Source organism: Mus pahari, chromosome 22 (assembly GCF_900095145.1).
Source record: "Mus pahari chromosome 22, PAHARI_EIJ_v1.1, whole genome shotgun sequence".
Taxonomy (NCBI): Eukaryota; Metazoa; Chordata; class Mammalia; order Rodentia; family Muridae; genus Mus; species Mus pahari.
The window spans coordinates 41,390,284-41,404,591 of record NC_034611.1 but is presented as its reverse complement, the minus strand read 5'-3'; the positions used below and the strand labels follow the sequence as shown (position 1 = coordinate 41,404,591).

At 45.3% G+C, this 14,308-nt stretch overlaps 1 protein-coding gene across 1 annotated transcript in view; it reads left to right on the top strand.

The window, feature by feature from the left end:
- The first annotated feature begins 6,576 nt into the window (after window positions 1–6,576).
- Znf292 (zinc finger protein 292) overlaps window positions 6,577–14,308 on the top strand; it is a 70,158-nt gene continuing 62,426 nt past the window's right edge. Inside the window, exon 1 of the mRNA XM_021221901.2 lies at window positions 6,577–6,799. Coding sequence (XP_021077560.1) covers window positions 6,638–6,799 — 162 coding nt within the window. The 5' untranslated portion in view covers window positions 6,577–6,637. The remainder of the gene's footprint in view (window positions 6,800–14,308) is intronic.

Below are 14,308 nucleotides of genomic sequence, written 5' to 3'. Positions count from 1 at the left end.
AATCTATGCCATCCAAGGAGAAGGAGCTCTGAAGGAAACTATATCTCTCTCTCTCTCTCTCTCTCTCTCTCTCTCTCTCTCTCTCTCTCTCTCTCTCTCCCTCTCATAAAAATATCACACATTAGCATGGGTTGCCTAGTGTGCTTCAGTCAACCTGGGCAACAATGTAACAAACACACTGTAGAAAACAGCGACTGGAGAGAAATCTGCTAGGCAGTCAAGGGCATTTGGAATGAAGTTCCAGTACTCCAAACTGAGCAGCTCAATGGAGCTTATCTTTTAAAAATGCTTGTGCTTGTAACTTTTGTTTGGTTTTCAGTGATTGGGGATCCAACCTAAGGCTGTGTTTGTGCTAGGCTACACCCCTACCACGATACATTTTTACGATTATAGGCCATTTTATGGATAAAAGGTAGTCTCCTAAATATTTTAAAGACATCTGTAGAAAGATCCTAAAGTAGACTGGACATAATACAGTTTCTACTATTAAAGTGCTTACCATATTATGAATGAGACTAAACTATATGGCACCTGACTGTAACACAGTAAGTGGTTTCATCAACGCTACCCGCTTGGAAGAGTTAATAGGATGGGAATCAGAGAAGTACAGAGAGAAAGGACATTTTATAAAGATGTGCTGAGATTGTAATCCTAGCCCTCCAGAAGCAGAGGCAGGAGGATCACTGCAATTTTAAAGCCAGCATGGTCTACATGGAAAGCTTCGAGACTACTACTATGTCATAGCGCTAGTAATAACTAGCACTATGTAGTAAGACTATTATAAGAAGCAGTGTTAACAAAAAGAACTATGAGGGCTGGAGAGACAGCTCAGCAGGTAAGAGCACAGGCTACTCTTCCAGGGTTAGATTCCCAGTACCCACTTTGCATTCACAACAACTTGTAACTCCAGATCTGTTGTCCTCTTCTAGCCGCTGCAGGCTCTACACATACATAGTACACAAACATACATGAAGGTAAAACATCCATAATGTAAATAATAAAATGTAAAAAGTCTGATAGAAGCTGCTTGCTGGAAATGACTCTTGTTCAATTTGTGACCAGAGCAAAGAAACTCAAAATGGTACCAATTAAAATATTACTGGTTCTATATTGAAGAAAGTGTCTAAAACAGAGGTTCCCAACCTATGGGTTGCGACCCCTTTCGAGGGGGTCAAACAGTCCTCTCACAGGGGTCATATATCAGATATTTACATTAGGATTTATAACAGGGGTTGGAAAGATGGCTCAGCAGTTAAGAGCACTGACTGCTCTTCCAGAGGTCCTAAGTTCAATTCCCAGCAACCACATGGTGGCTCATAACCATCTGTAATGAGATCCGATGCCTGTTCTATAAGCTTCACGGAAATCGCTGGGCGTGGTGGCCCACGCCTTTAATCCTGGCTCTCAGGAGACAGAGGCAGGTAGATTTCTGAGTTTGAGGCCAGCCTGGTCAACAGAGTGAGTTCCAGGACAGCCAGGGCTACACAGAGAAACCCTGTCTTGAAAAACAACAACAAAAGATTCATGGAAATCAACAAAATTTCCCAAGTTGATGTCCTAGAATGAGAAGAGAGACCTGTGCATTTCCAAGTTCGTTTCACCGCAGCATTGCTATTTTTTAAAACTTAAGTGCTACAACAGTGTGATATTATATAACTCCTGATGAGGTAAATGATGTACAACGATTAGAATTTAGAACTATAATGCTGGAAGTGTAGCTCCTAGTTGATAGAGCATATGCACAAGGGAAAGAGTCGGGGAGAGGAGAGGGAAAAATATTTTCTGTATTACTCTTTGCTTCTTTCGAGAAATGGTGCACACCAATTCAACGATACGCTCCAGAGCTTGTTTCCAAGGGTCTGTTTTTGCTTTATTTTATGACTGCTTTCATTTGGGTAAATTAAAATAATTAGCGATGGCTTAGTTGACAGAAAGCTTGCCAACCATGCACAACGAACTCAGCACTGCACAAAATGAGTGTGACGGTGAAGGACTGTAGGAAAAGAAAATCAAATCATTTTTCTGTCACGGAGTTCAAATCAAGCATGGGCTACAAAGTGAAACTATCTCAAAAACATAATTTTTTCTTTTTTTTTCCTTTATAATATCATTACTCGTTTCCCACTTGGCTTTTCTTCATAAGGAAAAAGAAAAAATAGATATTAAAAACATCTTCCCTCTGTTTCCCTCCATGAAAAGAACTTAAGGACTAAAACTAATCTTTTTACGGGTGAGCTTCGTGTTTCCGGCTCTTTGGAATTGTGTACGTAAGAGGACCGGTGCCTGGCTTACGTTTACAGCGCTTTTAATTGATCCGGTTGCTGTCTCTCAGAGGAGAGACAAAAACCACATCTTCTCTACAAAAAAGTGCAATGTGATTTTAGAGATGAGGCGGCGGTCTTCGCACAGATCCCCGTCGTCTTCTTGGATGCATTCCAGGCGGACGCCAGTCCTCGCGTCCCCAAGACTGCGGGTTCACGCGTCTGAGTGCAGCCCAGCTATTTGGGGACAGTCGGCCAAGTCCTGCAGGGCGAGCTTCCCGGCCTCCCGGCCTCCCTGTCGCCCTGCCTCCCGGCCTCCCTGTCGCCCTGCCTCCCGGCCTCCCTGTCGCCCGGCAGCTCGCGGAGCTGCTCCTCCTGGCCAGTTCTGGAGGCCGCGCGCCCGCGGGCTGTGTGGCCAGCGGAGGCAGCTCCGCTCGCCGGCTTCGGGGTGCAGACAGGGCTGGGGAGCAGCGTGGCGGCGGCCGGCGCTGGCAGCGTGCAGCAGGCCCCGCGCATCCCCCCGTTCCAGTCTTCAGGTCCCGCAGTCTAGGAATTCCTCAAGAGCCCGCCTGGGCGCTAGACTTGCAGGAAGCCCGCAGGACCCGGGAAGCTGGCGCCACCCGGAAGCGCGGCTCCTCAGCCCAAGTGCCGGAAGCGTAACTGGTGGCTGGGAAAAAAGGCTCGACTGCCTGAGGGCCCTTGTGACACCACGCCCACGAACTCACTGCCTTGCTCTGTCACAACGCTGTCCCCAGAAACCTGGAGGCTTGTGGCCCAAGTGGCCTTATTGTCACTTTGTGGAATGGCTCTCCAATTTTTCCTAAGAGCCTCTAGGCAGAGAAGGGTGTGTGTGTGTGTGTGTGTGCGCGCGCGCGTGTGTAGTGGTTCCTCTGAAGTGACAGTTTGGTATTTAGGAAGCTAACGGCTATGGTTAAGTTTTGTGTGTGTTAGGTCTCAAACCTGGGACCTATGGCTAGCCGAGGGGCCTGTCATATAAAAACTGACCGTGACCATCAGGTTCTCAGCATTGCTAAGACCGGTTTCAGAGTCCTGGCTTCTCTTAGCACGCCTCATTCCTGCCTCCCACCTTAAACCTCTCCAACCCCTGAACTTCGCTTCCCTCCCCCCAGCTTGTGATTCCTATAGAACTTAGGTTTTGGGTGCACGCTCTTGGGCCTCAGCTCCCTTGGTCTCCTCTCTTTGCTTCCCCGCTCATCCCTCTATAGTCTGGTCTATTCTGAGGGCAACGTTCAGTCTATACTCTTCCCAAGAATCCTCTGGCAGTTCTCTCCTGTGACAACCATACCAAAGGACAATCACATCCTCATTTGCACTCAGTGTGCTTGTTGATTGTCTTCTCTGTGGGTTGTTAGGATGACCTGCACCCACAGACATTGTATCAAATTGCTATGAAGGTGTCCCTCTGTATTTCCAATTGTTAGTTGCGGTGCTATGACTGGATGGCCCCATTACTTCTTTCTATATGTAAATGTTTTGTCACTAACTCACTTGCCCAAAGAGAGGAAAAAGCAAGGTCACAGAAAGCCACCTTGGTCTGAGTCTGGCCAAAAGGCACTAAGACATGGACTTTGAGGTCTGAGATGCTCAAGCCATGCCTAGTGTGACTAGTTCTTCCTGCTGCCTGCAGACTGCGACGGAGAACTCTGAGTTACCGCTCCAGCACCATGTCTTCTTGTCATGATGTCAATGGACTAAACCTCTGAAACTATAAACCAGCCCCCATGAAATATTGTCCTTTAGAAGAGCTGCTGTGGTCCTGGTGTTTCTTCACAGCAATAAAACCCTAACTAAGGCAGTCTTTCTCCTCACAATTCTTGAGTTTAACAGTCACAGACACTAGATAAAAGCAAAAAGGTACAGTTTATATGGCCATACTAGTACTCAGAACCAATTTATGATTCCAGTTTCCTTTAAAATCTTATTTTCTATGTATGGGTGTCATACCTGTATGAGGTCTGGGCACCACTTGCATGTCTGGTTCCAGAAGAAGCCGGCATCGCCTGACACTGAACTCACAGACAGCTGTGAAGCAGCCACCCGGTACAGGGAATGCAACCCTGATCTTCTGGAAAACTAACAAATGCTCTTAACCACAGAGCCCATCTCTCCAGCTCCTAATCCAGTTTCTTTAGCCAGAAGGGTATCATGGCCTGAAGGTAGGAATGACATTACTAGGTAACTCCCCCTCCTCCATTACCAGAGTCTCCAGAATGTGCTCAACCATCGAGCTACACCCTAGCCCTGTGTAATCATTTAAAAAAAAAATCATTCAAGCATATTTCACTTTGAATTTTTTCTCTCCACACCTGCCTCTACACACTTTCCTTTCTGTAAATGAAGTGTGGTGTAATTCATTACCATTGAATTGTAGAAAAAGTGAGTTTCTTAGTCTTTAATTATTTTGCAGTCCTTGGATTTACTGGGGCATTGGCTGATCGCATATTTCTTTTGCTATTTTTCACTGGAATCCTAAAATAGCATACATTGATGGAACTTTAATACCTGAACTATATAACCTGGGAAAATAAACTGCAAAATTTAAAATCTTAAGCAAGGAGGGTACAGGGTAGCTCAGTGGTGTCTACAGGGGCCAGGGAAAGACAAAACAGCTACCTTAGTTTCTTCAACTTTTTCACTGTTCAATTCAATAGGGGAAATCCTTAGCCTTACAGTGTGTTCCCCCAGTCTCATGTACATGCAAACATTAGAAGATTCTGCCTTCTTAATATGCAGTATTGATGCTGTTTTCTGTAAGGTTGCCTTGTGCTTGTTCATCCTATGCAATGATTTAAAAGCATGCATTACAAAGCATTTCCCTGGAGTAACACAGTATTCAGAGAACATTTTCCATTTAGTGTCCCCCTCCCTTCACCTCCCAGGACTAGAATCACATCTGGCTTCATTATATACATTTCCTGGAAAGGCCACTGGATACAATAGAAATTATGTTTTTGAGACCAGGTGTTACAATGTAGCCCAGGCTGGACTGGACTGGGAGACTCTCAGCTCCAGCTTTCTTCGTGCTGCAGTTCTGCTTGAGCCAACCTCCAGGCTGGATGTTCATTTTAGATAACTATACTTAGAAAAATATGGTTCAGTCAGAACACAACGGTAAAATGACCAGGTGTGTCAACGCTGTTGTTTGTTTTAAAAGGATTCAGTTGTAAGGCAGACATCTTGCCTCTTACATAGACATTAGGTCGTGGGGTGTTTTGTTTTGTTTGTCTATTTGTTCTTGCTGGCCTGAAACTGGCAAAATCGTGTAGTCTCTGAACTTCTGACACCCCAGCTTCCACCAGGGGAGGGCTGAGATTAAACAGGCAGCTGCGTGCCTTTTGCCTGGTTTATGCAGTGACCAGAGCTAGGCAAGCATTCTGTCAATTGAGTCACACCCCTAGCCCTCAAACACTGGGGTTGCTATTAGCTTGATTATGAAATTTATGGTTAAGCACATTGATTTTCTGACTACCTCTTATTCTACCCCTACACCTTTAAATTTTTTTTTTTTAAGGACTCTTCTGGCATAGGCTGAAGGAGGAAATATTATGTAGCCAGGGATGAACTTTTGAACCTCTCGCCTCCCAGTCCTGAGATTACAACGGTGCACACAACACACAGCTCTCTTCTCCAATTCTAATGCCAAATATCGTTTTCCTCTTGCAAGTAAAACACAGGTTAGGAGGCCACCTGTTTTGCGGCACCAAGAGGAGGCATTTATTTATTGACTTCCACGTTGTGTTCCTTTTTTACTTTAGCATCCATAACAGCGTCCTTTCCCTCGACCTACTTTCACGAACTTAAGATTCGGCGTGGATTCTTGTAACGCGTTACCGTAACCAGATTTTAGAAAAGCTTTTGTGCCTTAAAAACCTCCGGGTTAACAACATTAATCATTTCGGTCTGTTTGAATTCTTTCCACACTATGCCTTTCTTGTGTTCGCTGCTGGATTTTCCAGAAGGAGAAGTGAACCTCTCATTTTGTTCTGACCCAATTGTTGTGTTGTTTTGTGTGTGTGTGTGTGTGTGTGTGTGTGTGTGGCCTCCAACACCTAGAGCGCTCGTTTGCAGGAGGCGTTCTCGGGTTGGCTCAGAACCAGGGCCAGCACCAGCTCTCCACCCTGCCCCGGCCTCCGGCTGTTCCGCAGACCTTGCCCTCGCCCTGGCTTCAGCTCGCTGCCGCACCGTCCCGGCGATCGCCAGTCCCCCCCTCCACCATCACCTCCACCACCACCACCACCACCCGGCCTTTGTACGTGCGCCCAGGCGTGCCAGCGCACCGGGCACGTGACCCCGCCGAACGTGGCATTGTGTTATCACGTGACCCAGGTGCGTACGCGACGGAGCGGGCTGCGAAGATGGCGGACGATGAGGCCGAGCAGGAGCGCCTGAGCGGTGGCGGCTGCGCGGCGGAGCTGCGGCGCCTGGGCGAGCGGCTGCAAGAGCTGGAGCGGCGGCTGTGCGAGAGCCGGGAGCCCGCGGTGGAGGCCGCCGCCGCCTACTGTCGCCAGCTGTGCCAGGTGAGCCCCTCCCCCTCCGCGGGCCTCGGCGGCCGGAGCGCGGGCGGTCCGCGCCTTTGTGTTCCGCGGCCCGGGGGCCCCGGGTCGGACGGCCTCGGGGCACCGTGCACGCTCCCGGGGCTGCGCCGCGGGCGGTCCCCGGGCTGCCCGCCGCGCGCCGGTCCCTCCCTCCCGTCCCCGCCGGCCGTCGCGCGCACTCGCCCGGCCTTTGTTGTTGGGTTCGGCTGCGGCCGGAGGGTCTTTTGTTGACGTTCTCGAGCCAATCCCGCCGGACCTGCAAGGCTGGGAGTGGCGGCGGCGGCGGCGGCGTCTGCGCTGCGGCCGTGCCTGCTGGCTGCTCTCCGCGGTGCAAAGGAGCTGTCACCGTTCCGTAGCCAGTCGTCCCTTGGGGGCGGCTTTACCAGTGCCTGTTTCGCCTTTACGTTCCGGAAGAGTACGGTTTCCGGCCCCCTCCCCCCCGTGCACCCCCCACCCCCCTACATTTTTTGGGTTCTTTCCTGTTAAGTGTCTGTCGTTGACAAGGGATTTGTGCTTGAGTCAGTTTCAGACCTTCCCATTCTTTTCTTGCCCAAGGACATTGCTTTTCGGCCACGGGTTCTAACTAGGATTTAGAATGTTAGTAACATTCTAAATGTTATCTTGTGACAGAAATCAGAGTTTGGATCTCCATCTGGTCTTAAGACTCCCCAGTTAAACGTGTGCTGGCTATGGAATGAGGGAGAGCATTGATTGAACTGCCTAGTAGAGGAGGCCGTTGTTTTTTTTTTTTTTTAAATAAAGCGTGAACCTAATGGATGTGTCATGCTTGAGATTTTGTTTTGGAAACACTGAGATTTGAACAATGGTAGAGCATTTTAGGGCTTCTCGGGGATGCTTTCAGTTGCCAGCCTCCAGATGCTGAGATCTTTCTTTATAGGGTATCTGATCACATACAGAAGAAGCTCCATTGCCGTATGCACTTCATGCTCATGCATTGATGGTTCATTATTTATAAAAATATATAGGATCAAGGATGGTTTGTCTACAAATATATGCAGTCAGAAAGTTCATCAGGTAAGGTAACAGATCTGGAGGCCACATTAGAGAGTCATTGTTTTAAACCTTAGTATTAAAGAAACTTTGAAATTTGCTATTTTCTCTGCCCTGAAATCGCCCACCATTGCTTACTAGGTCTTTATGTGTGAACAACTTATTTTAAGCCTGAGAAGTTATTTTAGTAGGATTTGCATTTAAGGCTCTCATTTGTAAGTGGAGTCCACTTCTGGAGGAGATGTTTTTTTTTGAGACAGGCTTACCATGCTCTCCTTGCTGGCATTAATTTTGGGTAGTCCCTCTTACTTTACCATCCCAAATGCTAGGATTACAGATTTGTGCCACCGTGACCAGTTTTGAGCAGACTAAAGTCTACTTTAATTTGGAATATTAATTCCTTAGTAGAATCCACTGATGATTTAAGGATTGACTATACTGTTAAAACGAAGGCTCATGCAATAAAGAGTATAGCTTTCTCTTTCGTTTTTGAGATTGATGTACAAGTATCAGTGTGTGTGTGTTTGTATTTAAAATGGTAATAGGGATTTAGTCTAGAATGCTAGGTACATCAACAGCTTTTACATTAAGGGATTTTTTTTTTTTTTTTTTTTTTTGGGGGGGTTTTTGAGACAGGGTTTCTCTGTGTAGTCCTGGCTGTCCTGGAACTCACTTTGTAGACCAGGCTGGCCTCCAGCTCAGAAATTCACCTGCCTCTGCCTCCCGAGTACTGGGCTTAAAGGCGTGCGCCACCACCGCCCAGCTGTGATAAATCTTAAGGTATATAAATAATTTTTTTATACCTTGCTGATAAAAATCAAATAGTAATGAAATAATCATTGGTGGTTTTCATAAATCAGAAATAGTAATTCATACTGAGGATGTATCGGCCTTACACTTAGTGGAGGCTGGCCTTAACTCTTAGCTTTTCATCTCACCAGTTCCTGCATTCCAGGTGTGTCCCATGGTGTTGGGTGTCATTCCATGCTGAGGAGCAAAACCCAGTGTCTCTTGGGTTCGAGGCTTGTTCTCTAAAGACTGATTAATGCTCCGTACCCCAATATTATAAATTATAAAAGTGATCTCCAGAGCTCCAATCCTCTATTTGAGAGGCTGAGGCAGGCAGGTCAGAGTTTAAGGCCATCCTGGGCTACATAATGAGTTCCAGATTATTATAGCTTAAAACAGAAGAGTCTTTAGAATTTTATCTGGACATCTACCTTAGTTAACATGGGATTTAATGTTAGATGTAGGAGGAGCTAGAAATTAAATCTTGTTTTCTAACCTTGGAATTACAGTTCGACCTTTCTTGTCTTTCTCCTGTAGACCTGGGCTGTCCACATGCTCAAGAAAGCCAGGATAAATAAACTTTTGGCAGTTACTGGACATGAGAGCTAAGATTCTGTCAGCATTGAGGCTCAGTTTTAAAGTCCTCAATTTTGTGCTTATTTAAAGATTGCTCTGTTCTATTTATGTTTATTTGTGTGTCTGTGTATCTCTGTGTGCATGTGCCACAGCACGCAGAGGTGAGAGGAAGCTTGCAGGACTTAGTTCCTGTCTTAGGTTTCTATTCCTGCACAATACATCATGACCAAGAAGCAAGTTGGGGAGGAAAGGGTTTATTCAGCTTACACTTCCACATTGCTGTTGATCACTGAAGAAGTCAGGACTGGAACTCAAGCAGGTGAGGAACAGCTGATGCAGAAGCCATGGAGGGATGTTACTTACTGGCTTGCTTCCCCTGCCTTGCTCAGCCTGCTCTCTTATAGAACCAAGACTACCAGCCCAGGCTGGGCAGTGGTGGTGCACACCTTTAATCCCAGCACTTGGGAGGCAGTGGCAAGTAGATTTCTGAGTTCGAGGCCAGCCCGGTCTACAGAGTGAGTTCCAGGACAGCCGGGGCTACACCGAGAAACCCTGTCTCAAAAAACCAAGGAGGGAAAAAAAAGACTACCAGCCCAGGGATGGCACCACCCACAATGGGCTAGGCTATCCCTGCTTGATCACTAATTGAGAAAATGCCTTACAGCTGGAGCTCATGTATAGCTGGATCTCATGGAGGCGTTTCCTTAAGGGAGGCTCCTTTCTCTATGATAACTCCAGCTTGTGTTGAGTTGACACACAAAACCAGTCACCAGCCAGTATAATTGACCCCTTGTCAACTTGGCACAAACACATCACTATTAAGCCTCAACTCTTTCTTTCTTTCTATTTATTTATTTATTTATTTATTTATTTATTTATTTATTTATTTATTTTTATGGTTTTTCAAGACAGGGTTTCTCTGTATAGCCCTGGCTGTCCTGGAACTCACTCTGTAGACCAGGCTGGTCTCGAATTTAGAAATCCGCCTGCCTCTGCCTCCGGAGTGCTGGGATCAAAGGCGCGCGCCACCACGCCCGGCAACCCTTACTTTCTTATTCATCCCCAAGATTTAAATAACTTTAAAAGTCCCACAGTCTTTACAAATTTTTACCTATTAAAATTTCCATCCTTTTAAAATATCAAAGTCTCTTCTAAAATTCAAAGTCATTTTACAATTCAAAGTCTCTTAACTGTGGGCTCCACTAAAATACTTTCTTCCTTCAGGAGGGAAAAATATCAATCAAAAGCAAACAAACAATCAAAAGCAAAATCAAACTCTTAACTGTCCAGTGTCTGGGATCCACTCATGATCTTCTGAGGGCTGTGGTCACTTCTCTACCTCTGCCCTCTGTAGCACTCTAAGCTTGGGTTGATCCGCTCCACTGATGTTGCTGTTCTTGGTGATCATCCCATGGCACTGGCATCTCCAACACATTGGGGTCTTCTGCTGCAGTAACAGCCACTCATAGGCTCTCTTCATGATGCCAAGCCTCAACTCCTTTGCATGACCTTTTCAGTCCTGGGCCATCAATTGCAACTGAGGCTGCACCTTCCCAAATGGCCTTCTATGGCCTCTCACAGTGCCAAGCCTCAGCTGCTCTTCATGACCCCTTCATGCCTTCAAAACCAGTACCACCTGGGTGACTCTTTTTTTTTTTTTTCCGAGACAGGGTTTCTCTGTGTGGCCCTGGCTGTCCTGGAACTCACTTTGTAGTCCAAGCTAGCCTCGAACTCAGAAATCCGCCTGCCTTTGCCTCCCAAGTGCTGGGATCAAAGGCGTGCGTCACCACGCCTGGCTGCTGGTCTCTTCTTAATCACTGCTAATTTCTTAGCTCCAGCTAACCAGCATCAATTGTCCCAGTAAACATAAAGGTTTTATTTTAGTAGCTTAGGTATTTTGTTAATCACAGCTGATTCTTCATTCCCAGCCAACCAAAACCACAGAATCTTTATAATCCAAAGAGCAACAGCCCTGATGAGAGTCCTTAAGCATCCATCTTTAGCACTGTTCTCAACATTATCTTCCAGGCTCCTACAGAACATCCCACAGAGCTCTTAACATCCCAATGGCTCTTCTAGCTCAAAGTTCCAAGGTCCTTCCACAGTCCTCCCCAAAACATGATCGGGTTGTCATAGCAATACCCCACTATGCTGGCACTAATTTGTCCATCATGTCCAAGAAGCAAGTTGGGGAGGAAAGGGTTTATTCGGCTTACACTTCCACATTGCTGTTGATCACCAAAGGAAGTCAGGACTGGAACTCAAGTCTGTCAGAAAGCAGGAGCTGATGCAGAGGCCATGGGGGGATGTTCTTTACTGGCTTGCGACCTGCCTTGCTCAGCTTGCTTTCTATAGAACCCAAGACTATCAGCCCAGGGATGGCACCACCCATAATGGGCTTGGCCCCTCCCCTCTTGATCACCAATTGAGAAAATGCCTTATAGCTGGCTCTCATGGAAGACATTTCCTTTCCTTTCTCTGTGATCACTCCAGGTTGTGTCAAGTTGAAACACAAAGTCAGCCAGCGCAGTTCTCTTCCACCTTGCGGGTCCCAGGAGTCAAACTCAGGCCTTTCCTGACTGACCTATCTTGCTAGCCCGAGTTTTATTTATATATTATTTAAAAATACTTTTAAAGGTTTCTTTTTATCTTATGTGTATGGTAATCTGCCTGCATTTACGTCTGCATTGTGTGTACAGTGGCCTCAGAAGCCTGAAAGAGTGTCAAATCCTTTGAACCTCTTGGGTGTCTCTTCAGCCACCGTGGCCAGCAGAGCAACAAGCCGAGGGAAGCAAGAGGGTGTGTTGGTCCAGCAGTTCTAAATAGTGGCTGTTGGTTTAAACTTCAGGACTGGCCTCTAGTAGTTTATTTTAGACTTAAGCACAGTACAGTTTGGCAAAAGGTTTCCTGGTGATAGTTGATTCAATCCCATGTGCACAATGAAGTTTAAGACTGCATCTAAACTCTTTGTACATACGACACCTTTCATAAAGATAGGTGGTATAAATTGACAGACTGTCAGTAAGAGGCGTGGTCACCAGACTATTACCCACTTCCTTTTTTTTTTTTTTTTAAAGATTTATTTATTATATGTAAGTACACTGTAGCTGTCTTCAGACACTCCAGAAGAGGGGGTCAGATCTTGTTAAGGATGGTTGTGAGCCACCATGTGGTTGCTGGGATTTGAACTCTGCACCTTTGGAAGAGCAGTCGGGTGCTCTTACCCACTGAGCCATCTCACCAGCCCCATATTTCACTGTTTTATTGCTAAACAGAATTCCATTGTACATGCTGCTGACATTGATGAGCACTTGGTTAGTTTCCTATCTTAATGTTTTGAATAGTCTCCACTGATTTGATATGGATGGCATCTTTCAACATACTGATTTCATTTCCTTTGGATGAGGACCCAGCAGTGAGAATTTTGGCTATTATGGGATATTTGTTTTTAATTTTATCTTTTTGGTAATAGCCATGGACTGGGGTGAGGTGCTTCTATGGTGTTATTCTTACTTATTTATTTTTCATTTGAACCCGGGACCTTACAGAAGCTAGGCAACCATTCCCAGTCAGCTAGCCTCGTTTCCAGCCTTTTCATTGTGGTTTTTAATTGGTTAGTGGAGCTCAGGACTTTGAAAAAATATATATACATCCTTCTGAGAACTTTCTATTAGGTTGTTTTTTGATAATTAATGAGTTAAATTTTTTTTGAATTTTTTGTTTGTTTGGATTGCTTATATTCTGGCTATAAACCCCTTGTTAGAAGTACAGTTGTAAAACCCCTTTTTCTTCCATTCAGAAGGTTTTCTTTATCTCGTCTCTTTCCTGTACAGAAGTTCTGCAGAGGCTTTTAGTGGGATGTAACACCACTACCTATTTTTGCTTTTAGGGTTATGTCCAAAAGCCCTTACCCAGTCTTTGTAGTTTTATAGTTTATGCTGAAGTCTTTAATCTGTTTTGAGTTGTTTTATATATAGCGAGAGAAAGCATTTCAGCTTGATTTTTCTCTTTATGGATGTTGGATTTTCCCAGTTCCCTTACTGAAGGCAGTATTCATCCGTAATTTATTTTCTTGGTACCTTGTGGAACATTAGGTAGCTGTAGATGTGTGAGCTAAAAATGAATTTGTTTAAATTTTGAATCTTTACCTCAGCAAGAGTTGGGTTGGAGAATACAGAGAACACACCAAACTAGAGATTGCTTATGAGGATAAGCGATTTCTAGTTGACACAGAAGGCCCTGGCCTCTGTGTCCTCCTCCTTCCCGGCTATGCAAGTGAAAAGAAAAAATAGCTTCAAGTTTCCCTTTTTGGGAGGAGTGCAGAGTAGTAGAACATGGTCTTGCAAGGGAACCTGTTGTAGATCTTTAATTGTCCTGTTATTTGGAAGTTAGTGTAAATGTACTTTTATGTAACTGTATCATTTAATTGTATCACATAGTTTCTTAAAATCAGCTTACAGTGCCATCACGAGATTCCTCAGGGACAGTCTCTTACATTGTTTCAGAATAGTTTCTCTAGTTACTAATGTAAAATCTGGCTGGCTAGCTGGAACATTTTGAATGGTTTTACTCTGCTGAGCTAGTACTGACTGTACTTTCATTGACTGCTTACTATTATGGGTGGCCATGATTCCGGGTTTCAAGTACCTTACCGTCTCTAGAAGACAGAAAGGTAATTTTGAATGTGATCTGTACTTTTATTTCTAAGATAAATACAGTGTAATGGAAAGTTATTTGTTAGGAATTTAAATAGAAACATTCCAGCAGGGTTCTTAAAGGCACTTCAAGATAATTATTCATTAAAAAAGAAGCGGATTTAATAGTTGAAGAATGGCTTGCTTGGGTATAACGTCTGTGAGCAGTGGGCACTGGGGGTTGACGGGTTGGTTCTGAGTACACTGTAGCTGTCTTCAGATGGACCAGAAGAGGGAATCAGATCTTATTATGGATGGTTGTGAGCCACCATGTGGTTGCTGGGATTTGAGCTCAGGACCTTTGGAAGAGCAGTCGGTGCTCTTAACCACTGAGCCATCTCTCCAGCCCAAGACTTTGTTTTTAAACATTTTACTTGTTTTGACTGTGTTGGGGATTGAACCCTGGGAGTTGATGTTAGCT